Source organism: Rattus norvegicus, chromosome 16 (genome assembly GCF_021556685.1).
Source record: "Rattus norvegicus strain SHRSP/BbbUtx chromosome 16, alternate assembly SHRSP_T2T, whole genome shotgun sequence".
In the NCBI taxonomy this organism is placed as follows: Eukaryota; Metazoa; Chordata; class Mammalia; order Rodentia; family Muridae; genus Rattus; species Rattus norvegicus.
This window is the reverse complement of record NC_141549.1, coordinates 77,812,860-77,840,675: the sequence shown is the minus strand read 5'-3', so window position 1 is coordinate 77,840,675 and position 27,816 is coordinate 77,812,860. Positions and strand designations below refer to the sequence as shown.

The 27,816-nt window shown below is 43.4% G+C and overlaps 2 protein-coding genes and 1 pseudogene across 2 annotated transcripts in view; 1 reads left to right on the top strand and 2 right to left on the bottom strand.

Annotated features, from left to right (window-relative positions):
* Positions 1-27,816, bottom strand: part of Erich1 (glutamate-rich 1) — a gene marked incomplete at its 5' end in the record, with an annotated part of 52,793,804 nt that overhangs the window by 5,823,688 nt on the left and 46,942,300 nt on the right.
* Tpte2 (transmembrane phosphoinositide 3-phosphatase and tensin homolog 2) overlaps positions 10,091-27,816 on the top strand; it is a 100,213-nt gene continuing 82,487 nt past the window's right edge. Inside the window, 6 exon segments of one of the 2 annotated variants that reach the window (NM_001419184.2) lie at positions 10,091-10,560; positions 11,654-11,749; positions 19,681-19,731; positions 24,313-24,369; positions 25,496-25,549; positions 27,184-27,240. In NM_001419184.2, coding sequence (NP_001406113.1) covers positions 11,691-11,749; positions 19,681-19,731; positions 24,313-24,369; positions 25,496-25,549; positions 27,184-27,240 — 278 coding nt within the window. In that variant the 5' untranslated portion in view covers positions 10,091-10,560; positions 11,654-11,690. 2 annotated transcript variants of the gene reach the window in all.
* Positions 21,286-21,718, bottom strand: Sub1-ps2 (SUB1 regulator of transcription, pseudogene 2; annotated as a pseudogene).

Genomic DNA, 27,816 nt, shown 5'->3' with positions numbered 1-27,816 from the left:
CAGAGATGCGGAGATGACTCAACTCACAGAAATGGATAAGTGTAATCTACCACATAAAGGACTCACAGGCTGAGATCCCAGGATCGCCTCATTAGATGCAGAAGAGCCCCTTGACAAAATTCAACACCACTTCATGTTAAAAGTCGTGGAAAACCTAGGGATACAGGGGACTTATCTGCATATAAGGCAGACGGTGTACAATAACCCCACAGTCAATATCTAACTAAATAGAGAGAAACTCAAAGCATTCACCCTAAAATCAGAAGAAGGAGGAGAAGAGGAGGGAAAGGAGGATGGGGAGGAGGAAGAGGAGAAGGAGGAGGGGGAAGAGGAGGGGGAAGAGGAGGGGGAGGAAAGTCAGAGCTGCCCACTGGTCCACTCCTATTCAATATTGGTCTGGAAATCTTAGCTAGAGCAAAAAGACAAGGAGATACACTCTGATGGCTGTGGTGTTTGCAGAGAATCCCCGCATTAAAGAATCCAGCAGAAAACTCCTATAGCCAATAAACAACATTCAGCAAAGTAACCAGGCACAAAATTGACCTATAAAAATCAGTTCTCTTCCTAGGACAATGAACACCCTGAGAAAGAAGTCAGAGAAACGACCCTGAATTCACATGAGATTCAGAAAGAATCCTGGGGTACAGGAAAGCTACTGCTGATTTTTATGTATTTCTCTATTTCATCAGAGGCACATTCGAAGCCAACCAAAGAAGCTGGTTTCTGGGCCCATTCTTTGGTCAAGAAGCTTGGCGAAATGGCTGCAGTCAGACGCTACTCATAAATGAGTACTTGAAATCAATCTCATTTCTCACTCTTTACTTTTCAAGGTTACTTTATGATCTTCACCTCATTTCTTCTAGATTTCTGGGGAGTACATTTCAGCGTCCCATAGAAAATATCAAGCCTATCCCCTTTGCGTGGTCTGAATGAGAACGGCCCCAGAGACTCACAGATGTGAATGCTTGGCCGCTAGGGTGTGGCAGCATTTGAAATGATTGGGAGGTCTGGCCTCAGAGGGAGGGTGGTGGGGGTGGGGTTGGGTTTTGAGGTTTTCAAAAGCTCAACCGGGTCAGTAGCTCTCTCTTCCTGCTGCCTATGGATCTGTACATAAAGCTCTCAGCTTCCCCTCCAGCACCCTGTCCGCCTGTGTGCCGCCATGCTCTCCGCCATGGTGAGAATGGACGAAAGCTCTGAAACTAAGCAAGCAGGGATTAAATGCTTTCTTTTGCGAGAACCACCTCAGTCGCGGCAGTAATGGAACACTGGCTAAAAGACTCTTCCCCGCCAAAAAAGAAATTGAGATTTCAAAAATGGTTCTTGCTAAATTGCTCAACCGCGCTTAAATTGTTCTTTACGCCGAAGTTAATTTCCTAGAGTTGATGACAGGAACTCATATTCCAAGATATTTTGTATCTGCCCTCATCTCTGCACCTCAGCTAGCATGCTTGTTCTCCCAGAGCTCTGCTGCAGGCGTTTATCTGCTTCCCCTTTGCAGGTCTGTCCTCCTCTAAGCCACTTCACCCTATTTCCGAAGACCGCTCACTGGATGCAGTTAAGATGAAGCCCGCGTGCTGAGTGTGTCCTAACAGGACCTTCCCAGTCAGACTCCAAACGCCCATCCCCTGCCAGGCTTGCCAGATAACACACTCGATCACGCCGCCTTCATTGGGTCCTTAATGCATCGCATTTTTTTCCTTTTTCCTTCTACCCAGCATGCTCTTTGCTCCACGTTTTGATCTTTTGTAAAACATCAGTTACGGGCTGGAGAGATGGCTCAGTGGTTAAGAGCACAGACTGCTCTTCCAGAGGTCCTGAGTTCAACCCCCAGCAACCACGTGGTGGCTCACAACCATCGTTAATGGGATCCTATGCCTTCTTCTGGTGTGCTTGACTGAGGAAAGCAACAGTGTACATAAAAACAAACAAACAAACAAAAAAAAAACCCGCCAGTTACTTTCCACTTGCTTTGGTTATAGGCAAATTCTAAAAATTAACAGTCAATAAATGAAATTGAAGAAATGGTTTTGTGTGACAGCAAACCGGTGATAGGATTTGATCTATTGAAAAAATTCCACACTTACATATTTAGCAAGAGAAACCAAGCATAGGTCCACAAAACGATTTGCTCTCTAATATCCCTGAATGCTTTTATTAGTCGTATCCTGTGGTGATTGATCCTCATGGTCAACCACACTGTATCTATAATTTATGCTGATTATAAACAACCTCCATCTGTGTCTAGAAAGGTGTTTCCAGGTTTCCTTGAGCAGCAAAGACCCAGCCTGAATATGGGCAGACCTTTCCCCATAAGCTGGGGTCTCAGACTGAATAAAAGGGAGAAATCCATCTAAACGCCAGCATTGATCTCCTTTGGTTCCTGGATGTGTCTAGAATGTTCCCAGTCTTCCTCACCTTGATGGTCTATAGTCTCAAACAATGAACAACAAATATTTCCTTCCTTAACTTGCTTTTCACAGGAACTAGGCTACAACACGAGGAAAGGAACTGATGGTGACAGTTCCCAAACCGAAAACAGCCCAAGTGCCAGCAGGGAAGGGATCAACACATTGGGTTATAGTCATATACCACAGGCCTCCATCAATGAACAGTCCAAGGGTGAGCAAACAGGCATGGAGAGAGAAGCCAGGAGTACTGCTTCCCGCCGTGTTGGGGGCTGGTGGGCATGGATTTGAAAGGCTTAAGAGAACATCCACGGGTAAGGGAAATGTCGTGAATCTCGCTTTGAGGAGTGAGTTGACAAACACACTTTCAAAACCTATCAAACAGTATTGGAGGCCTATGTGTTATATGTGATGATTGATATATATAATATATATATATTATATATATGAAGTACACCTCAAAAGTAGCATAATGCATTTTTTGCAACCTGGTTACTCAAAAGAGACTCTCAAAAGAGTCGCGTCTGGTGAGTCACATTTTCTTTCTCACTTCCTTTGTTTCTTTTGGCTCATATGCAATGCTTACCTATGTGTGTGAGCAGTTATCACACACACTGCGTTCTAGGTCTAAAGGCTTCTATTTGTATATGTGGTTGATGGCTCCCTGTATCGTTCCAAAGCTACATCAGATTGGGAGATAGTAAAACACACACAGACAGGCATGTGAGCGATGGTGCAAGGGCGTATCATGACATTAGGAAGACATTAGGACGCTGAAGCATGACCTAGGAATTCTAAAGAGCGTGGGCTTGGGATAAGAGATGAAGTCAGGCCGCTGGACATCCCCCTCCCTGAGGGGTGTCGTGTTTCCTAAGAGGCTTCATCCAGAAATCTTAGCCTGTTTTAAATGCAAGGAGGGAGGTGTAGATGACAATTCAGTAAAGAAGTGAATATAAGCAAAAATAATGAAGTAATGTTATTAAATAATGTCATTAAAATAGATGAGTATATATGCATAATATTTTTTTTTCTTTTCTTTTTTCGGAGCTGGGGACCGAACCCAGGGCCTTGTGCTTGCTAGGCAAGCGCTCTACCACTGAGCTAAATCACCAACCCCATGCATAATATTTTATGCTATTTGTTATTCTCTACTACAGATACTGCCATAGATTGGAAACTACAGAGAAAATTAAAAAGAACCAGAGAGAGAGAGAGAGAGAGAGAGAGAGAGAGAGAGAGAGAGAGAGAACAATTTAAATAATGTTTTTTTGTGTTGGTCCTCAAAGGGATAAAACTTTAGATATTTAAATTAATCCAGTTAGGGATTGAAGCCATTCTATGGTATAGTATGTAGGATTGTGGTTAATACACTCACCTAAGAGTAAGCAGTTACTATTAAACAACTAAATGCAACTTTGAGCGGCTAAAAGGGGTCATGTAATCCCAACAAGTACTGACTGATCGAGCACAGTCACTGCCGGTATATCGTCTTCTTCCTGTAGAAATGGTACTGAGGAAGTCGGAAAGCACATTCTCCAAGGCCTCTGGCTCTGAACACACTCCAGATTTAAGCCATTAAAATGGTCTTGCTAGTTCCTCTGGAAGCCCACCATTCTAAATGTCACCCCAGAGAGCTTTCCAGATGATTTCTACTCTACAGAGATCTAATTGTAGGAACTCCCCGGTAAGCCTTGAAAACACACCAAACAAGCCAAGCCAAACGAAAACATTCTTACAAATGCTGCCCACTGAATTCACTCAGTTCCTGAGTTGAGGGAGACTCTTCAGGAGTCATATGCCAAAATTAGAGGGAAACAGGGTGACCTTCCAAAGAGAATCTTGGAAGTCGAGAAAAGGAAGGAGTCCTCCTGTGAGGTGGTGTCCTTCAGTTCAGGGATAAGGAGAAATCAACAGAGGGAGACAAAAACTGTTGGAGGAAGAAAGCCTGGAATGTGAGACGCAGTCAGGAGAGATGAGTATTAGGTGTGGGAGGACGACTAGGGAAGTGATCACTGCCAAGCAGATTTGGTTCTGCGACTGCCAAAAGCATTCCTGGGCTAGTCTCCCTGCTTGCTGGGACTAGAGAGGCAGGACCTTTCAACAACACTACAAGTACAAGCAGATGTTTTTTTTTTTTTTTTTTTTTTAATTACATATTAAGTTTAAATCACAGAGTTTAAGTTTAAATAGCAAATAACAAATTTATTTGTGTAACTCTAAAGATACTCCGATAACCCTAGGGGGAAATGGAACAAAATAACTCTTATTAATTCTGAAGGGTTATTGACCTAAAAGCCTCAGGTGGGCTCGGAGCCCCACTCCCACCCCCACCCCCACCCCCACCCCCACCCCCACCCCCACCCCCACCCCCACCCCCACCTCCGGATAGGAAGGATGACTTGATGACAACTCTGGATGCCTCTGATGAGGAGATCCTAGTACCAATCCCGCTGATGTCTACACTTCCAGACTGCGGAGGGCTGACCTGCAGAAGGATCCTTCCATCCCCATTTTTCTTCCTTTCCCATCCTCTAAAACCCTAGGAGACCACATCACGTGCTCAGTCTCACTTCCAGGAGAGATTAGGTCGGCTGTGCCGATTAAGGACCAATCTTACCCTGGAGATGCCTTAATTTGTCCGCTCGGTTGATCCCCATCTAAGAAATCCCACTCCTCCTTAACGCGTAGTATTGTGTTTTTATATTCTCTAACAATTTTTATTTTCTGTTTCTCAAAAGCAAAAACCTGTCTTCTGGAAATACTTGCGCCGGGGTAAGTTTCCTTTTAGCCTGAAAGCTTTTGAAGAGGCCCCTGGCTCCTCACCCGTTGGGAACCGTTCTTCAGGCCACTGCCATTTGGAAACGAAAGCAGTGGAGATGAATGGCCTCAAATATAATTTCATGATTTTTTTTTTCGCCAAGAGTTCCTCCTTTCAGCAACTGCTCATCTATGTTTGTTTCGTTTGTTGGAAAAAAAAAAAAAGCATGACAAACTCCGAGTAGGGAAACTATGCATTCTGTCCTCAAGTGGAGTCGAAGAGCCATCTATCCAAATTCATTCTTTAGTGAGGAAAACGGGGCCCTAAAGGTTTAAAAGTAGTGGATCTTAAAATTATCAAGGCCTTAAAATTAAAGTTTTAACGTTGAATATCATTATAGTCTAGCAAATTTGTAAAAAGCAGCAGAACGTCCATGTACACCCTTCCCCGGCTCCTGCCAGCACTAACCAACTGCTCGGCCACAGCAGATTCGTCAATGTTAACACCTTATTCAATTGTATGAGTTTCCCCGTCGTATCTTTCCCCCGTGTAGTTGGCTGAACTGATTTGTTTCAGTATCTCCTAGTATTACAAATCCTGTCTTCTCTAGCCTGCCAGGGGCATTAGAATTACGTGTGCTTTCTCTCCATATTTATTTTTTGGGACACAGGCTCTTGTGCATTCCAGACCGATCTTGAACTCAGCTTGTAGTCAGAGGTAGCCTTGAACTTCTGACCCTCTTGCCTTCACCTCCAAGTACTGAGAGTGCAGCTGTCTTGCCTTTTTACGCAGTGCTGGGGATGGAGCCCAGGGCTCACTGCACACTGCCTACGAATTCTACCAACTGACCTTCATTCCAACCCAGAACTTTCTCCTTTATGATGTTGACACTTTAAATGTACATGACTCTTTGATTTATGTGTCTGAACTACCCACAGGCTGTTACAAACCAGGCCTTCCTTGGAGCAAGGGAATCTGCGTAGCCAGAAACACATTCACCTGGGGCTAATTTTGTTGCCCTAGAACGCATACTGAGCAGTTAGAGCAATAGTTCTTCATCTTCCTCACGATGTGACCCCTTAGTACAGTTCCTCGCGCTATGATGACCCCACAACTGTTAAATCGGTTCGTAGCTGTAATTTTGCTACTGTTATGAATCATAATTACGTATCGGATATGCAGGATATCTGATAGGCCACTTCTGTGAAAGGTCGTTCAACCTCCCAAAGAGGTCGCAACCCACAGACTGAGAACCGCTGAGTTAGAGCTAAGAATTTGCCTATAAAGTAACACACCATGAAAAAGACTGTGTGGGCTGGAGAGGTGGCTCAAGGCATCGTAAGAGCATGGGTGAAGCTGCTCTTCCAGAGGACCTGGGTCTGATTCCCAGCACCTTTATGGCAGCTCACAAATGGCTGTAACTCCGACAGTAGGAACCCAGCACCCTCTTCTGGCCTCCACTGACACCAGGTACACAGGGAGTGCATGGGTACACATACAGGCAAAGCATCCACATGCATAAGATAAAGTGAAAATTAAAAAATATATATTAAAAGGAAATAACTGTCATGTGAGCTAGGCACCAATTTTGAACTATTTTGAACTATTGTGTGTATTCCTTAATGCCTTGTCTTAAAAAGGAGCTGTATACTATAGGGATAGTTCTAGAAGACGAGAATGCCTAAAATACTGTTATACAACTTCGATGAAGATGTGCTCGCCAGATCTCAGCAATAAACTGATAGTTACATGTTCGCTGTCCCAGAATGTATTCAAGTGCCTTCGGAAACTAAAGTCCGTGTTACAGAAAAAAAAAAAAGATTAAACGTAAGTCTTTGACATTAGTTATATTTTGTAAGTTTAATAAGACAGAGTTACATCATTTCTCTTCATCTCCTTCCTCAAACCCCTCCCAGGTCTGTCCTTCTCCAATCCACAGCCTCCTCTTTTTAAATTGTCATCGTTACACATACATATAAAAGAGTGTAAAAAGATATCTGTCCTGCTGAGTCCATCCTGCTGTTGACTGCAAATATGTTTTTATGAGCAACCGATTTTGGCTGTGGATAAACAATTGAGGGCTTTATCCTTGGAGAAGCCTAATTCTCCTTCTCTTGACAGTGTTAATTGCATTTAGCTCTTCATCTGGGGTGGGGGTGGGGCCGTGAACTTTCCCCCATCTCTGTTGAGATGTCAAGAAACAACCAAAATGGCAGCGATTCACCACCACACCCTTTAATAAATCTGGTATGGAAAGTCTCAGGACTCTCACATTGGAAGCATTGTCCTAGAAAGGCAAAAATAAAATAAAATAAAATAAAACAAAACAAAAGGTTATTTTTTTAAAGAACTTTTTTATGTTGGCTCTTTGGGTTTTGATTTGATATTTATATTGCCTTTGTTTTTGAGGAATGTATTGAGAAACAAGCTAATTTCCTTGGACTTCACATTATCCCATTGTTGATTTTCAACATCGATGTAATGTTAAATATAAAGTGTTCAATAGTTAGGAGTTTCTTTACTTATGAAATCGCTGGGAATTATTAAATTGTTTTCCTTCTTAAAAAGAAGAATTTGGAGAAACAAAAACCAACCCCAATCTAGTAAGTGACACAAAATAGTAAAAATAGTACAAGTCAAAGCAGAGATAAAAAGAAAGAAAACAGCATAAAGAATCAATTATTCCTAAGAGCTGGCTCTTTGAGAAGATAAACAAGATCAATGGAACAACACATAGAACGTAACGTGTATACATGTGTAAATGATTTAAGCAAAATCGTGCTATTGGGGGTGATAATGCTCCTCTCAAATGCCATAGAGTACCTAGCAAGCCCCAGTGCCACACATAGGAAGCCTCCTATTGACTTGTTAGTGGAGCTCAAGATTTCTAGAACAACATAGGCTGTTGCTGCTGCCCTTGATCGCCTTCTAGAACTTGAAGACACCATGCACTTCAGATGTAGAAATTTGGAGGAACCAACCTGGAACCTGATGTGGAATCCTCCTCCCTGAGCACGGGACTCTCATCAGTATCCGGAAGTATGATGCAAGCTGCCAAAGGAGAAAAGTAATCCGTAGTCCTACCCAGCCATAATGCCTGTGAACCACGGGGACAGGAAAGGCAAGATAGGCAAGATATTCCCAAAGGTGTGCAGTAGTGGTACTTTTACTTTGGGGTTTACCCAACAGCCATGGAGTTGGATTAAGGCCTGCTTTACAGAAGGCAGTTCATGCCTGGTACTATTAAATGTAGCTAGTGAAGTCATGGACCTTAGAGGGCACCCCCATTACTGAAACTTTCCTAAACCAGTATTCTAATTCCCAGTTGTGTTTTAAATGCTCATCCTTATATCCACAGGTAAGTGTAGTTCTTGCTCCTTATTAAAGAAACCTCTCTTTGCAGCACACAGAGACTACTCATACCTGGTCAAAATGTAAAAAAAAAAAACCGACCAACCATGGGATTCTCAGTTCTCATCCCCAGTTGATAATGCCCACAGCACAAGGCTTGGGAAACTTCAAGGAAGGGACCTGGAAGATTGTAAAAGCCAGAAGTCCAAGTTATCTGCTACAAGATACTGTCTTCTACATGTGATAGGGAGACACACTCTGAATATTTAACCTCACTCTTAAACAAGACGCACTCTGAATATTTAACCTCACTCTTAAACAAGACCCACACACCACGGCAACATGGTGGACGTGACAATGTGGATGAGGGAAGGGATTAATAGCTACCAAGAGAGGAAGAATCAGTATCTCTCTACGGGTAAATCTCTGATAAGTTATCCAATCCCATTATCAGCTCTAAACACGGATACATATGAGCAACACAAAATGGACTTAGCGTGTGCTTGTGCATGCCTGCATGGGTGTGGTCCGGCATGAGAGGAGTTGAAGAGGGGAGAGGGTAGAGTGGCAATGACGTAAAGATGCTGTCCATGAATAAAATATCAACAAAATGAGATAGCTTCACGTTTTTAAATTGTGTGTGTGTGTGTGTGTGTGTGTGTGTGTGTGTGTGTGTGCGCATGCGCGTGTCATGGTGTACACGTGGAGGTCAGAGGACAACTTGTGAGAGTTGGTTCTCTCCTTTTGTGGGTCCTTGGGATTGAACTCAGGTAGTCGATGCTTCGTGACAAACACCTTTATCTGCTGTGCCATCCTATCAGCCCCATGAATCTTTAGCTCTATCTGCTGGGGATATTTCTTAGTGGCCTTGCTGCTAGTGGTTCTGTGACTTTGTGTCCAGATCAGTCCTTTTAGTGTAGGCCAGCATCTGTAACTGCTTAATAAACTTTTATTTCATGGATTTGTTGGCCTCAAAGCTTTCGTTAAATAGTGTGTCTCTGTGAATCTTCAGTTGCCGTGACCAGAGCAACGCATAAAAGAAAGCTTTCAGTATGGCAGTTATGGTTTCAGAAGTCGTGAATCAATCCATAATGATAGAGCAATGGTGTGGTGGTGTGAACAGCTGAGATCTTACATCTTCATCCACAATCACGAGGCAGAGAAGATGTGAGTCCTTTGAAGACTCTAAGCCCATCCTCAGTGACACACCTCCCCTAACAAGGCCACACCTCTTAATCCTTCTCAAACGGTTCCACCAGAGTGACCAAGTGTTTAAGTATATGAGTCTACAGGGAGCCATTCTCATTCACGTCACCACAAACAGAAACATCCTCTCTCTTAGATTCAAAAATAAAGACAGACGCCCTGCAACTACTGCTCAGAGATTCCACCCCGGGTTCTTTGATCTCATGAAGTCCGTAACCCCTTTGCCTGCACTCTTTTAAAAACAGCATCTGTTGCTAATTTCCTGCCGTATGGAATCAAACTCGTTTTATTTCCCAGTCCACAGCAATCTCAAGACTGACAGAATCTTTGGCTTATGGTTGCCATAGCATGGATTTCTATTTACATATTGACTTGTTTCTTAGCAACAGATAAAGACCTTGGGGTGAGGGTCTGAGCAAGGATTTTCCATTCCACTTGCTGGATCCGTGTTATCTCATTCTCACTAGGAGAATTTTAAAAGTGAACGTTTTAGGGGAAGTTCTGTTGGGCGAGGCTGGGGAGCAAAGAGGGTTTCCTGGGGGTTGTTAGGGATACTTGAACAGGAAGGTTTGCCTTGCGCTCATCTGGGGAGAACACAGATATGCCTCTTGCTTCTCGGAGGAACACCCAGAGCCTCCACCCTGGACACGGGAACTTTTAGACTGGCAGATGTGGTACTACCCTTGTTTCTGGCCATGAATTGACTGATTTCGTTGATTTGGGAGGAAATTAATATGAAAAGAGAATGGAGAAAAAGAAAAGCTGTTATTCTGAAGGGCAGCGGGAGAGAAGACTGGTGGCAGGAACTGGAGTGAACTCAGCTCCCGCTTCAGTCAAGAGGTAGCTAAGCCGTAAGACACTAACTAGGCCCTGTGGGTTCCTCTGCCCAGCCCTGCTGCAGGGTCTCACTGCAGCAGTCACTCATTCTGAGCCCCAGCAGCGCAGAGAAAAAGCAGTGCCTTCAGGTAATGGGGTGCAGGACTTGCTGGGGGTCGGACCCCTAGAAATCTGCCTTTGCCTGGCTCGCCCTAATTCACAACTGTGCTGCTCTAGGCACTGTCTGAGTGGTGATAGATTCTACTTCTGTCTCCGCCTGCTGCTCCTGGAAGGTATAGAAGTCACAGCTGCTTCTGCTGCAGTCCCCAAGTCAAAGCCAGCATCTTTGTAAAATTGATCTGTTTATTCTTATGTTTCAAAATTGTTGGCTGTATCCGCAGATACCCTCTTTTTTTTTTTTTTTTTTTTTGGAGCTGGGGATCAAACCCAGGGCCTTGTGCTTGCTAGGCAAGCGCTCTACCACTGAGCCAAATCCCCAACCCCCACAGATACCCTCTTATTATTAACTTGGCAATATCAATTTTCTAATGACTTGAAGTTTTCTGGCATAGCGTAAATCCACGTGTAAACCCTGGAGCATGTCTCTCTTTCTCTGACCTTGACTATTCTTTGACTAGACTGTTTCAGGATGAAAATAATGTAATTTACCATGTTGGTCTAGAAGTGGTTGGAAGCCAGGCGGGCAGCCACTAACCTAATACTCAGAAGGGTGAGGCAGGAAGATCTGGACTTCCAGTTCAGCTATGGCTACAAAACACCTTGTCAAAACCACAACAGACATAACAAAAGAAAAAAAAAGATTTTGTTGCACTTTCTTGTCCCATGTACCAAGTGTATAATCTCTAAAGTGTCCTGTACTTAAACTAAAGTGAAAATGTAGAACATTCGACAATTCTGGAATTGAAAGACCAAACATGAGCAGAACTCCTGCTTCACCAGGATGACAGATTTGTACATATTGAAAATTTAAGAGTCTTAAGACTCCAAGACTTTAGGAATTGGACGTGTAAATTTCATCTTCACATCAGTAATATAAGATGTACTTTTTAATACATTGAATATAAGATTCATGTGTGTCATTTCCTTTTCTTTTTAGATTAATTGTAAATTGAGTTTAATCACAAGGCAATACCATGCAGGGAGTCAAAAAGAGCCATTTGTATCTCTGGATGGAGCACTACGGATACGATGGGTAAGTGACTCCACCCAAACGCACTGTGTGTCAGGCTGGGTAAACAGAATTGGGAACATGTGTGCACCTGCATTCATTCACTCACTCACTCATTCATTCATTCATTCATTCATTCACATCCCGACTGCAGCCCCCACCCCTCCTCTCCTCCCAGTCCCACCCTTATAAACCCATTCCGCCCTTTCCCTTCTCCTCAGAGAAAGGGAAGCCCCACCCCTTGGCTACCACCGAGTCCTGGGATGTCCAGTGGCAGCAGGACCAAGTGCATTCTCCCCTAAAGAGACAGTTCACATGGGGGAAGGGGATCCAATGGCAGGCAACAAAGTCAGAGAAGGCACCTGCTCCAGTTGTTAAGGAACCCACACGAAGACCAAGCTGCACATCTGCTACACATGTGTAGGAGGTTTAGGTCCAGTTCCTGCATGCTATTTGGTTGGTTGTTTAGTCTCACTGAGCCTCCACGAGCCCAGGTTAGTTGACTCTATGACCTTCCTGTGGTGTCCTTGACCCCACCAGCTTGCTTACTTCTATGCCAACTTTCCCACAAGACTCCCTGAGCATCACCTGATGCTTGGCTGTGGGTCTTTGCATCTCTCCATATACCACTGGACGAAGCCTCTCAGAAGACAGTTATGCTAGGCTCCTGTCTGCAAGCATAGCAGAGTGTCATTAATAGTGTCAGGGGTTGGCTCTCTCCCATGGGGTGGGTCTCGAGTTGGGCCAATCATTGGTTAGCCACTCCCTCAATCTCTGGTCTGTCTTTATCCCTGCACATCTTTTAGGTAGGACAGATTTTGGGATGAAGGTTTTGTGGGTCAGTTGACATCCTTCTCCCTGCACCGGAAGTTCTTCCTGCCTACAGGAGGCGGCCACTTCAGTTTCTCACTGGTAGAAGTCTTAACTAGGGCCACCTAACCATAGCCTCCCTGGGGCTTTCCCCACCCCCAGGTAGTCCCAGAGACGCCCCTCACTGATTTCTGTTCTCACTCCCAGCCTCTTCTGCCCCATCTCTCCCCACATCTGGTCCCCATCCCTGCTCCCCTCCTCCCCTCCTGTTCCATCCAGTTCCCATCCATCCACCTCCTATAACTGTTTCCCCTTCTGAGTGAGATTCACAAATCTGCCCGGCCCCTCTTTAGTACTTGGTTTCTTTGGGTCTGTGGATTGTAGCATGGTTATCCTGTATTTTATGACTAACGTCCACTTATGGGTGTCTTTCTGTGATTGGCTTACCTCACTCAGCATGATCTTTTTTAGTTCTATCCATTTGCCTACCAATTTCATGATGTGTTCATTTTTAATCAGTGACTAGTACTCCATTGTGTAGATGCCCCATGTTTTCTTTATCCATTCTTCAGCTGAGGAACACCTAGGTTGGTCCCAGCTTCCGGCTGTTACTAATGAGGCTGGAACCGACATAGTTGAGGATAGTCTTGTGGGATGGTGGACCTTCTTTTGACTGTATTCCCAGGCATAGTGCAGCTGGGTCTCGAGGTAAAACTGTTCCCAGTTTTCTGAGAAACTACCAAATTGATTTTCCAAAGTGGTTGTACAAGTTTTTACTCCCACCAGCAGTGAGGAGTGTCCCCCTTGCTCCACATCCTCACCAGCATGTGCTATTTTTAAAAAATATTTTGATCTTAGCCATTTTAACAGATGTAGGGTGGAATCTCAGAGTCATTTTGATTTGCATTTCCCTTGATGGCTAAGGACCTGAACATGTCTTTAAGTGCTTCTGGGCCATCAGAGATTCCACTGTTGAGGATTCTCTGTTTAGCTTTGTACCCCATTTTAAAATTTGGTTATTTGGTTTGTTGGTGTCCAATTTTTTTAAGTTCTTTATATAGTTGGGATATTAGTCCTCTACCAGATGTAGGGTTGGTGAAGATATTTTCCCATTTTCTAGGCTGCCGTTTTGTCCTATAGATGGTGTCCCTCACCTTGCAAAAGCTTTTCGGTTTCATGAGGTCCCAGTTATTAATTGTTGATCATAGTGCCTGAGCTGTTGGTATTCTAGAATTTGTTTCCTGTATCAACATGTTCAAGGCAGTTCCCCACTTTCTCTTCTATTAGATTTAGTGTGTCCAGTTCTATGTTTAGGTCTTTGATCTACTTGGACTTGAGTTTTGTGCAGGGTGATAGAGATGGGTCTATTTGCATTCTTTTACATGTAATCATCCAGTTAGACGAACACCATTTGTTTTTTTACTTATATGAGCACATACGAACACCATTTGTTGAAGGGGCTTCCTTTCCTTTCCTTCCCTTCCCTCCCCTCCCCTTCCCTTCCCTTCCCTCCCCTCCCCTCCTCTCCCTTTCCTTTCCTTTCCTTCTCTTTTCTTTTCTTTTCTTTTCCATTGTATGGTTTTGGCGGCTTTGTCAAAAATCAAGCATCCGAGGTATGTGGGTTTCTGTATGGGTCTTCAGTTTGACTCCATTGATCAACCTGTATGTTGTTGTTCCCATACCATTCAGGTTGTATTACTGTTGTTCTGCAGTACAGTTTGAAGTCAGGGATGGTAAAACCTCCAGGACCTCTACTGCTGTACAGGATCGTTTAAGCCATCCTAGGTTGGGTTTTGTTTTTGTTTTTGTTTTTGTTTTTTATATGAAGTTGAAAATTGTTCTTTCAAGGTCTGTAAAGAATTGCGTTGTAAATTCGACGGGAAATGCATTGAATCTGAAGATTGCTTTTGGTAAGATGGCCATTTTTTTTCAGTGTTAATCCCACCAATCCATGAGCATTGGAGATCTTTCCATCTTTTAATATCTTTCTCATTTTCTTTCCTCAGAGACTCGAAGTTCTTGTCATACAGGTCTTTCACTTGCTTGGTTAGAGTTTCAACAGGATATTTTATATTATTTGTGGCTGTTGTAAAAATGTGTTGGTTTCCTTATTTCTTTCTAGGCTTGGTTATTGGTTATTAAAAGATTAATAATTGAGTTAATTTTGTGTACAGCTACTTTGAAGGTATTTGCCGGCTGTCTCCGGCAGAATTTTTGGGTCACTTTTGTATCCTATCATAGCGTATGTGAAGAGAGATACTTTGCCTTCTTCCTTTCCTATTTTTTTTTATCCTTTGATCTCCTTTAGGTGTCTTATTGCTCCAGCTAGAACTTCAAGTATTATGTTGAATAGATAGTGAGAGAGTGGGTAGCCTTGTCTTGTCCCTGATTTTAGTAGAATTACTTTAACCTTCTCTCCATTTAATTTGATGGTGGCTTTTGGCTTGCTGTATATTGCTTTTATTATGTTTTCTATATACCTTGTATCCTTGATCTCTCTAAGACTTTTAACATGAAGTGGCGTTAGACTTTTTTTTTTCTTTCAGTTTGGTTATATGGTGGATTACGTTGATGGATTTTCACTTTCATCCCTACATCCCAGGAATGACGCTTATTTGATCATGGTGGATAATGTTTTTGATGTGTTCTTGGATCCTGTTAGTGGGAATTGAGTAGTTTTGCATCAAGGTTCATAAACGAATTTGGTCTGAGATTCTCTTTGTTGAGTCCCTGTGTGGTTTAGGTATCAGGGTGACTGTGGCCTCACAGAATGAGTCTGGCAATGTTTCTTCTGTTTCTATTTTGTGGAATAGTTTGAAGAGTTTTGGTATTAGCTCTTCTTTGAAAATCCGTTAGAATTCTTTGCTAAAACCATCTGGCCCTAGGCTTTTTGTGGTTGGGAGACTTTTAATGACTGCATTTCTTTATGGTTATAGGACTACTTAAACAGTTTATCTGATCTTGATTTAACTTTAGTATCTGTCTAGAAAAATTATCCATTTTATTTAGATTTTCCAATTTTATAGTGTATAGGCTTTTGAACTAAGACCTAATGATTCTTTGAATTTCCTCAGTGTCCATTATTGTGTCTCCCTTTTCATTACTTATTTTGTTAATTTGGATACTATTTCTCTGTCTCCTGATTATTTTGACTAAGGGTTTACCTATCTTGACTTTCTCAAAGAACAACCTCTTGGTTTTGTTGATTCTTTGTTTCTGACTGATTTCACTGCATGAGCATGCTAGGATGTTTGTTTAAGATATGTGAGGGAGAAAATGTTTCTTGTGAAGTTGAACTAGTGGATACTTGAAGTTCACTGCCATGTATGGTATGTAAGGGAAAAAAAACTAATGAAAAAATTGTTGAAAAGGCAGATGTGAAAACAATAGGAAATAAAAATTCTGGAATTTTTATTTAATACAGGGAGAACAGATAGAATGTCTAAAGTCTAGTTTTAGATTCCTTAGAAGTACAGAATAATTAAGAGCTAAATTAAGACATTAAAATATCTATTTGTGGGCTGGAGAGATGGCTCAGTGGTTAAGAGCACCAACTGACTGCTCTTCCAGAGGCTCTGAATTCAATTCCTGGAAACCACATGGTGGCTCATAACCATCTGTAATAGGATCTGATGCCCCCTCTTCTGGTGTGTCTGAAGACAGCTATAGTGCACTCACATACATAAAATAAACAATTTTAAAAATAGAAAAATTTGCTTCAAAATCTCTGCACTCATTTTCTTAGTTGTTGTCATGACTCTTTAGACACAACCAGAGCACAAAGTTGAAAAGACTAGACTCACTCTCAGAGTGGTGCTGATGCTGTTTGCACTGGCTGGTTTTGTGTGTCTACTTGACACAAGCTGGAGTTATCACAGAGAAAGGAGCCACCCTTGAGGAAATGCCTCCCTGAGATCCAGCTGTAAGGCATTTTTTCAATTAGTGATCAATGGGGAGGTCCAAGCCCATTGTGGGCGGAGCCATCCCTGGGCTGGTAGTCCTGGGTTTTATAAGAAAGCAAGCTGAGCAAGCCAGGGGAAGAAATTCAGTAAGCAGCATCCCTCCATGGCCTCTGCATCAGCTCCTGCCTCCAAGTTTTTGCCCTGTGTGAGTTCCAGTCCTGACTTCCTTTGGGGATGAACAGCAATGTGGAAGTGTAAGCTGAATAAACCCTTTCCTCCCCAACTTGCTTCTCAGTCATGACGTTTTGTGCAGGAGTAGGAACCCTGACTAAGACATTACTGAAAATGCACATTAGTATTTTTGCAACCAAAAAACCTGATTTGAACTTGGAGCAGTTGTGAATCTCTGTGTTGATTACCACCCACTGCACACAGAAGTTTCTCTATTGAGGACCGAGTGTTGCTATAACCTATGGATACAGAGAAACATAGTAAAAGGCAGCCGATACTTTGTCCATTTAGCAAAATTATGCTAGTAAGTTTACCTGTAGGGTACACGAGCTCCCAAGCTGTGTGTTCTTGATCAGAATTACAGTTCCACATTTCCCTCCTGTGGACCAATGAGAAGTAAGTTGTTTACTTTCATAACATTTATGCCAGTGTTTTACTCATGGACGTATCCTACCAGTCTGGTTGTTGTTATAATAGCTCTCACAATTCGCTGCCATACAACACTTATTCCAACATCTTTGAAAGATAATTAGGTGTGCATGTGTGGGTCACACACACACACCAGGCAGTAGAGCATGAACATATGTCACAGAATATGCGGGAAGGTCAGAAGACGGCCTGGTTGAGTCAGTTCTTATTTTCCACCTTAGGAGTTCTGAGGATTGAACTTAAGATGTCACACCTCTATGGCATTTAGCACACCACAGAGCCTTCCTATCACCCCCATACCTTTCTAGTTTCTCATACTTAAGTGTATTTTTCATATTTATTAAAATTTTTGTTTCTTTATATATTGTTCCAAGTGCTGTATTTCGTCTCAGTAGTTAGTTATACTTCTCTAGTACCTGATTACTTTGACTTGTAAGTCCATATTCCTTTGAACTGCTGATTGCTCTGTCTGGTGACCTATACTGGGGAGGAGCTGAAGGTGTCTGCCTGGGATGTTCACAGTTTGCAGCTATGGTATGAAAATGTCTTGATTTAGGTGAGGAATTACAAAGTCGCCCTTGTCGAAAGCCAAGACTGAAGCCACGCCTTTCTTTAATTCAGTTTAGCATGAGGAGAATTAGGGGGCAGAGGGTTCCAGAACCTAGGAGATACTGCAAGCTGACAACTGCTGGGGTCAGGTCCCTTTTAAGCTCCTGGGAATAGCAGCATTGGAGGAGATAATCTTCAGAGGTGGTCACCTGGGCTTTCAAGATGGCGGGGCTAAGAGAATGAAGACCCAGTGCCTGGTCTTGGCCCTTCTCTGACGTGTAGGCTTGTCTACTCTACCCTAATCCCACCTGAGCAGTCTCTGCTGGTGTCTGAGAAAGGCTCTCATGGTCTTCAATCAGGGTGAGAACTTGAGAATATTGGTCTCTGCTTGCCCTCAGATTGCCTGGTGTCCCGGCATGGCTCTCCTTGGTATTGTCTTTGTTCATTTCTATTATTGGTTTCTTTTCTTCTTTTGTTTTGTTTCTGGTTATGTTTTCTGAGATAGGGTCTTGTGTAGTTTAGGCTCAGCTCCATGTTGATAAGTGGCCAAATATGAATCCGAACTCTGGACCTTCCTACCACCCCTACCCCACAAGTTCTAGGATCAGTCTTGGGATCAGGTGTGCACCGTCATAGCCTTGTTATTTCTTAAAATATGTGTTTCTAGTCTGTTTCTGGGGTATGGAATGGAACCCCTCATGTTAGACTCTTTTTCTCATGTAAAGGAATGCCTGATTTCTCAGATTATCATAAAGAGAAATTATTTGATGTTTTTAATTTCAAAATATATATCAGCTTTTCTTGTTGCAAAATAGTACATGTGCGTTGGAGACAGGGCTTCCACAACTAGCCAGATTGACTTTTTTTATTGGATTTTTAAAATTTACATTTCAAATGTTATTTCCTTTCCAGGTTTTCCATCCATAAGCCCCCTCCCCCTTCTTCTATAAGGGTGTTCCCCCTTCCCAACCACCCACACCTTCCCTCCTCCCTGCCCTGATATTCCCCTACACTGGGGGGGGGGGTCCAGCCTTGGCAGGACCAAGGGCTTCTCCTCCCATTGGTGCCCAACAAGGCCATCCTCTGCTACATATGCAGCTGGAGCCATGGGTCTGTCCATGTGTACTTTTTGACTTTTAACTCAAGGTCCTCCGGACTCAGTCCCCCAGGAGCTAGGATTGCAGGCACGGGCCACCATGCTTATGATGTGGCAAAACATACTAGAAGGCAAGATGTCTAAAACTCAGGTGTACTTGTGAAATGACGAATGGTGGGGTTGGGGATTTAGCTCAGTGGTAGAGCGCTTGCCTAGGAAGCGCAAGGCCCTGGGTTCGGTCCCCAGCTCCGAAAAAAAGAACCAAAAAAAAAAAAAAAAAAAGAAAAGAAATGATGAATGGTCGGCATGATCTTACTAATTTGACCATTGAAAGATGTATCTTCTGTGTGTCAAAATCTACAGAGGTGAGACTGTTTGTGTAAGATTATACCACCCTAAACCAGCTTTTGATAGTGGGACGCTTTGATTGTGTTCTACCATTGGGCTACATCTTCTGCCCAGACAAAAGTTTTTAAACATAATTTAGTATCTTTTTTTCCATCTTTTTTTCCTACAAAAGTGACCAGGAACTGCCCTCCATAGTATGAAGTTTGCTGTTCTAGCATTTTCTTTCTCTATTTTTCTCCATCAGCATTTCATGGGTACATCTCCTTATCGCTACACGCATGGGTCTATCTTGCCTTTACTAAGCTGATCTAGAGTTTCTCAAATGATGTACCAACGGGGAACAAAAAGGGAAACCACAGATGTTATCTTTAGATTCCCTATCCCCTTTTCAGTGATCTGCACATGCGCGCAACACACAGGGGTTGCTGCTGCGGGGTTCCCGATTCTGAATTCTGAATCTCTTCCTTCGGTTCTTTCACAATTCCTTGTGACTTTTACTTTTTGTTCCCTGAAATCCTAAAGGAGGAAAATGCGATTGCCTTGTAAAATATTTGACTTGATTTTCGCCTGTGTTCTTTCCTTCTTGGCAGGCCTGCAAGTTCCAGGGTGTATTCTCAGCTCTCCAGAAGAAGACGCAATGCGTGAGTTGGCAAGACCAGTCTGAGTTACAATGCATTTTGGGAACATAAATAGCACGAATTGGTATTTTTTTTTTTTTAGAAACAAAAAGCACCAGATGTAACTTTCTTCTCTCTCTCTCTCTCTCTCTCTCTCTCTCTCTCTCTCTCTCTCTCTCTCTCTCCTCTCTCCTCTCTCCTCTCTCCTCTCCTCTCCTCTCTCCTCTCTCTCTCTCTCTCTCTCTCTCTCTCTCTCTCTCTCTGTCTCTCTCCCCCTCCCTCCCTCCCTTTCTTCCTCCCTCCCCCCTCCCTCTCTCTTTCTTAGGAGCAAATTTTTTAAAAAGCTGATCATCAGGGGGAAATTTATGATAATTGGTTTTTAACTCTTAATAAATAGCAATCAGAAGTTTTAGGACGCTCTCAGAATCCCTGCATACGACCCTGAGTTCGAGTAGCCCAGAAAGAGAAGAAAACACAGCTTGAGACATAGAAGGGATGGGAGAGAAAGGTAGAAGAGACTCCCAGCAGAAGAGGGAGGGGCATAATGGGATCTGAAAGTGCCTCAGCTTCCAGAGCTCTGCCACTAGGGCGAGTAGGGGTGGCCCCAACCTCAAAACATCAAATTGCACCGAACCCGAGATCAGGCCTGGCGCCACTATCCCTTACTCAAGGGGCAGGGCAGAAAGTCACAGTGGGTAAGAGTAAGAAGAGATGGGAGGACTGAGGAGCAAGACACTGGATGGGACTAGAGGGATGGACTAAAGCCGCACCGTAAAGGGCTGTTCCCTAGGTGTCTGGTTCGTAGTATATAATTGTTCTTAACCTTGAATCACAATATTTTAGTAGGACTTGAATATTATTATGATCGTAAAAAGCATCATTTGCAAGAAATAGAACATTAAATCTCAAATAACTGATTTACCTTGATTTTAAGAATCAATACATTGGGGCTGGAGAGATGGCTCAGTGGTTAAGAGCACTGACTGCTCTTCCAGAGGTCCTGAGTTCAATTCCCAGCAACCACATGGTGGCTCATGACCATCTATAATGAGATCTGATGCCCGCTTCTGGTGCCTCTGGAGACAGCTACAGTGTATCCATCTAAAATAAAATAAAAAAATCAATATGTTTATAAATAGCAGATTAATTATAACTAATCTGAACTTTGATAAAAACATAGATCTAGGAAGTAACTCTGACTTGTTACATATCTTTCTATCACTTAGGCACTGTTTCAATTGACTGCAAAACAGTGCTCAACCACAGCGCCTGGGTTTTGAAACTTCTTGTTTCTATGTTGAGGTTTGTGTATTCTTAAGGTCTTTTTTTTTTAAGATTGTAATGACCTGACTTTATTTTACACTAGGTAGGGGCCACAAAGCAATCCTCTTTAATAAAGTTGACAATTAGCTTCACTTAGAACATTTTAATAATGCCCATTAAAAAAAAGTATTTGTCTTACAAATTGTTCTGCAATCCAAATATACAACAGCATGGAAAACAACATTTAGAAAACAAAAGTCAATGTGAAAAGACAGAGTAAAATGGCTACGACAGTACAGGCTTGATTGGCTCAGACTACGTCTTTCTGACTGCATCATCTATGTCAGAGATCTGTTCCTTCAGCTGGCTCCATTGTTCCATGTTTAAAGAAACCCCTTTCTCCCTGGTTTCATTTCACCATCTGAGTCCATCCAGTATTCTCTAATACCAATTAGAATTTTTCCTTTAAAGTCCCGAACACTGACATATCTCACCTTTCCAATCAGGAACATTATCATCTCTGCTGCTGCTACTCTGCTCAGAGGACGCCAGCGCTCTAGAACTCTCACCAGGCTTTTGCTTCTTCACAGGTTTCTCTGGAACAACTTGCTTTTTCCTCTTTAACTTTTTTTCAACTTCGCTGTCAGAATCACTGCCTGAAGAGCTCGAAGAAACAAGTTCCTTTGATTTAGGCATTGCCCCGCTCCAGCCATCCAACAGCCTCTAGCTCGCTCGATTGCTCCGGACTGCCTTAAGGTCTTTCTTATGAAGCAGTCTTCCCTTGGAATGCCAAGGGAATCAATTTATGGGGTTGAGTTTAATTCCAAATGAACTCTTAGTATAGTTTCGTTATAGGTTCCTGCCCAATGACTAGTGGCTTTGACGCAGTGTAGCTGTGCTGGAGCCTACGGGACCCATTTTCTCTTAGATCACGAGTGGGGACTCTCTGGCGTTGAAGCAGATGTTGGTAAACAGCTGTGCATATGGGGTGTGCATGCTGTGTTCATTTCTCCAGACTTTCAGCAATGTGCAGTCTGGAAAGTTATGGGAGTTACCTGTGTTTAGGGCCCGTGCTGATGTGGTACAAGTAGAAGTTGTGTATTCTCTGCTGCCGTGAGATAAAACAGAACCTGGCTCTTCAGGTCTTCGTTCTTTATGCCTGCCTATTTGAGGCAGAGTAGAGGAGTGAATGCTTTTATCTACCTTATTCTTTTTTAAAAGAATTATTAATTGATTACTTAATTAATTAAATGAATGAATGAATACACTGTAGCTGTCTTCAGACACACCAGAAGAGGGCATCAGATCCCATTACAGATGGTTGTGAACCACCATATAGTTATTGGGAATTGAACTCAGCACCTCGGGAAGAGTATTCCATGCTCTTAACCACTGAGCCGCCTCTCCAGCTCCCCATCTGCCTTATTATTTAAGGTTTGAAGTGTTTTCCCAGTTCAGTCAGTGCTGTATCACAGCCGGATTGAGATATGCTTTCTCAAAACAGGGATGGGAGTATATCTCAGTAACAAAACACATACTCAAATGCTCAGAGCACTAGTATCTGGTCCTGATCCCTCCCAGAAAGAAGAAAAGCAATAGAAACAACCATAATATATGTGTTAGATATGAAAACACAGTTACAAACAAAAATAGCTAATACATCAAATATCTGTAAAAAGACAGTGACGAAATAATGTAGAATAGGTAAAAAGTAACTAGTTCATGAAAGTAGGAATTTTAAAATTAAAAAGAAGTAGCACCTAGGGCCAGCGAGATGGATCGGTGGCTAGTGGTGCTTTTGCCCCTAGCCTGATGATCTGAGTTTGTTTCCAGTCATCCACAGGATGGACTGTGGAGAGAGTCCGCTCTCACATGCTGTCCTCCCATCTCTACACGCACGCTGTGGCGTGGCATGCTCACAGCCACACGTAATATGAATAAGTAAAGACTTTAAAGAAATGAATGCGGAGCATCTGAGGCCGATGACTTCGTCCACCCCTTTTGAGAGGCATCCCCCTAACCTGTTTGCAGTGTGGAGTGCTTTGATCTGTGTGGATCAAGGGAAACAGCATGAAGTTTTGTTGCCAGCTCACAGCAGCCATAACACTTGATTGTCATGTGCCACGACATCGTTTCTGTGGCTTGGGACAGCGCACACGGCATGTTGTTCTACTTTTTCGTTTTGATAGGAGCCCATAATTATACACGGCTCTGTAGGAGCTGTATTGCTTTAATAAGAATACGTGTACACTGCAAAAACTTAAACGTGAGTCAGTTTGCATGGTTGCCGCGTGGCAATTTTAAATCATCGGTCACTTATTTATTTAATAGCATCATTTCTGAGGCTTTCATATGCTGTGCTTTATTCACTATTTACTTCTTATTGCTGAAGAATTTCACACAGGGGGTCTCCCTCGCTCTCCCCCGGAACCTCTCAGCCTTCCTTCCATCCCATATCCATTCCTTCCTGTCAGCCACTGACCTGCGGGAGCACTTCCTACCGAGGTCTTGCAGTAGCCACACTGAGTAGAGATGGAAGTAGGCGGTATTCGCTGTCCTTCCTGTCCTCCATTCTGGTCTCTCCAGACTACTCTTCGTCCCGCAGCGGCCTGCTGACCAAAATGGGAGAAAACGTGTGGAGGACATTTAATGTTTATTGTTGATCCTGTATTGCTCTGCCCTTCTGTTTCTAGTAAAAGCGTGTGTCTCAGCCAAAGGGGCTTCTTTTTTGCAGTAAGCTGTGGTTAATGACGAGTGCCAGTAGCAAGTCACTATGAATGCTCTCTCTCTTTCACACACACACACACACACACACACACACACACACACACACACACGTGCACACACATGCACACACATGTGCACACACATGTGCACGCATGCGCACACACATGCACATACACACGTGCACATGCACACACATGCATACACACAAACATGAATCTACATGTATATACATACATACATATGCACACACCTGCAGACACATACACACACATACACACACGTGAGCGCACACACACACGTGCACATGCACACACATGCATACACACAAACATGAATCTACATGTATATACATACATACATATGCACACACCTGCAGACACATACACACACATACACACACGTGAGCGCACACACACACACACACACACACACACACAGGAGTGCACACAAACACATTCCTGAGAATAGCCCATGTTTCTACTCTGGTAACCTGAAGCCACAGCTTAAGCTTCTGCCACGTGCCTCACGATTTCTTGAATATTTGAACCGTATAGGGAAAATCATGAATTCTTTGATATCGTCTGACTTTATGTATATTCGTTTGTTTGTTCACAGAAACAAAAAGGTGTTATCGAGCACGTCGAAGTCCACTAAACTAAACGGCAGCATTGGGTGAGTTGGCTTTGCCCCCCTCTGAGTGGAAAACCATTCTGAAGTAGTCATGGCAAGGCACAGCACACAGGGCGGCCATTGAGCATCTGTGTGCAGTGTCTCTGACTGAGAATTAACTACCCAATGATGGCCCTGAGCAAAAGACACTTGATCATCGTCTGCTGAGAACTCTAGAGTCTGGCAACCCAAATCCTTAGTTAAACTGTTAGAGTGCCTGGGTGTGCTGTTCACGAAGATCCAGGGCGACAAGGATCTCACTCAGAAACTGAGGTGGGCAAGAAAGGCACGCCAGAGCTTTGCTTCCACCAGAGCTAGCTCTCCCGAGCCACCCGCTGGCATCCCGGAAGCACTCCACAGTCATGGGCTTTGGACCAGATTTGTGGTGTGAGCTGTCTTCTGCTGAGCTGGTCTCAAGTCCAGTCAGAAAGCAATCGGTTACCCCCATAACGATCATGCCCTGGTTGCTGCAGTGTGTGACCTGCCCGCAGGTCAGTATCGTGATGTGCAGAGCCTAGCACTGGTTAGTAAGACCATGGGCATATTTTCTTCCACGTGCAACCTTCTTCCACTCTAAACATAACTCACAGGGAGGAAGGTTCCAGGCGGTACCAGACTGATTTCCTATAGCCGGGGTATGTAGCGTCTTCAGCAACAGAGTTTCACTATACAGATCTGCTGGGAAACCCAAAGCAAAGCCAATACCTGTGTTGCTTCGGGTGTTCCTCAGACCTTCTAAAGCGTTCCATTCTTACCCAGTGTTGAGACTTTTGTTTCATGACCCATGTGCTCTGGAAGCAGCCTTGTCCACTCATGCACGGCACCTCCATTTCTTTTAAAAAATAATTAGCTGAAAAAGTAGTGGACTTCCCTAAGAATCTTCACATAGCCTCAGTGCTAACGAACCCACCTCCCACCCCCTCCTCTCCCCTATTACATCAAATTCCCTCCTTTCTTTCTTCCTTCCTTTCTTTCTTTCTTTCTTTCTTTCTTTCTTTCTTCCTTCCTTCCTTTCTTTCTTTCTTTCTTTCTTTCTTTTTCAACCAATTTATGAGTCGTAGGACAATGTAGTTAAAAGTAATTCTGTGGTTTGAATGGCATTTGATTGTGTACAATTTTAATTCTCTAGCTATGACGGAAATGAAGAGACAACCACGTTCACTAACGGAAGTAGCATTGACAGGTCAGTGACGTATATGAGTCCAGGGAAAACAGGTATGAAGCTCAGAGTAGTCTTTCTAAAGTACTGGACTTCCGGCTTCTGCGTATCACATTGCTTCTTGGCTTGGATCTTGTTGAATAACGAAAAAGATATCATGAGAAACTGCCTGTGTGTGCGAACAGACTGGAAGTTGTATTAATTAGTGCTAGCTTTGGTAACAAAGCATCCTGGACTAAGCAGGTTAAACAATAGCAGTGTACCGTGTACCCCTCGGTGGTCTTCGAGGCTCGATCTTTTTGAGGACCTCTTTTTTTTTTTCTCACTACTGGGAAAGGTTTAGTATTCCTTGGCATGTGGATTCACCCTCTCTGTCTCTGCCTCAGTCTGTTTTTAGCGCCCTTTGCGTGGGTGCCTTATTTTAAAGTGTTCATCTGTCTATGGACAGCACTCATATTGGATCAAGACTGAGCTTATTAGCATGGTCTCATCCCATAACTGTTCATGCAATGACTGTCTCCAGAGAGTGACAGCGATTAGGACATCGCAATTTAGTCTTGGTGACAGCATTCAAAATGAGGAAAATCCTACTTGGGATAAGGGCAGTGGAAACCATCAAACTTGGGGCCAAGGAGTTTGTCCCTAATCCATGAAAAATTGTGCTGGGCTGATGCCCCCAGCAAAACGTACCATCATTTTAGAGTGAGCCGACAGACAGAAAAGACACACATGGTCTGTGAAAATGAGCACGTGATGAGGAGAATTCAGAATCAGGACTCGGGCAAGGTCAGGGTGATGTGTACTGAAGTGAGTTTGAAATAACATCACTGCAAAACTTTTTAATTAATTAATCAATTGTTTGATTAATTAATTCACTTTATATCCCAATTGCAGCCCACCTTTCTCCCCTCTTCTCCCAGCCCCACCCTCCCACTCCTTCCCCCCATTCCTCCCTCAGACAAGGGGAACCCCAGCCCCCACCCCTGGGTACCAGTCCACTCTGGCATGTTGCATCAGGACTAAGAGCATCCTCTCCCACTGAGGGCCAGACAAGCCAGCCCAGCTAGGGGAAAGGGACCCAAAGGCAGGCACCAGAGTCTGACTCAGAGACAGCCTCCATTCCAGTTGTTAGGAGACCCATAAGAAGACCAAGCTGTACATCGGCTGCATATATCGTGTTGATTTGCACTTCCTTGATGACTAAGGACATTGAACAGTTTTTTAAGTGCTTCTCGGCCATTAGAGATTCCTCTGTTGGTAAAAAACCCTTACACTTTCACACTAAGGTAATAACTAAGTCTATAAGCACCACTGTTTTCATGGCCAGGAGATAATCTTCCGTCACTGTTGTTTTGTTTTCAACGGTCTTACTCTATCACCATGTACCCTGTGCTCGCCTCCTAGGCTGGCCTTGAACTCTTGGCAGTCTCTCTGCCTCAGCCTCCTTATCGCTGAGTTTATAAGGCCTGATACCTGGCAAGATAGCATTAACGTACAAAGGCAGATTTCGAATCGAAATGCCATGTACCATTCAAATGACGGTCTGCGTGTGGATGCTTAAAGATCAAGCCGCTAATGTTTATAGTAACTGTTGTTCTTTGTTTTAACCTTAAAAAGGTTTGTTTTGTGTGTGATATTATACTTTTATAATCCCTTAGTATGTCGTATCAAGATGACATGAAATCGTCAAATTGCATGGACCCCACCAGTGAAAAGTGAGTTAATATATATATACATAAGTATGTGAATGTGTACATGTGCATGTACATTCCTATAATGACATGTACACTTGACAAACATGAAACAATAAAAGACAGAAGCTGACTGTAAATGACAGTTGGATGGGACATACATTTCTCACCCCCTAAAGCTTAAGGAACACGGAAAGAAAGTGTACGGAAGGGCGTGCGTGCTGTGCAGTCTCATCTCCAGGGTATGATGTGGTGACATCACAGTCGCTGTCGTTGCCCCCCCTGAGTCTGCATGAGCTTGTGCCCGAGAACATCCATTCATGGGAGGCAGGGGAAGAAGGGCTGTGAGGTCCTGTGTTGTCTGTTGATGGCTGCTAGAGAAGGAATCACTGTCTTCAGACTGTGTAGCCACAGGGGAGAGACCCAATACCCCACTGGCTAGTTCCAGACCCATGCCTACGTGGGCGACCCTGATTAAACTCAGTGTGTCACAGAACAGAGGCAGAGAGACATGGAAGTCATAAGGGGCTTATCTGGGGAGAAGGACTGGGAGGGATGGGAAAGGGGAAAGAGATGAGAGAGGCCAGAATGCGCTCTATA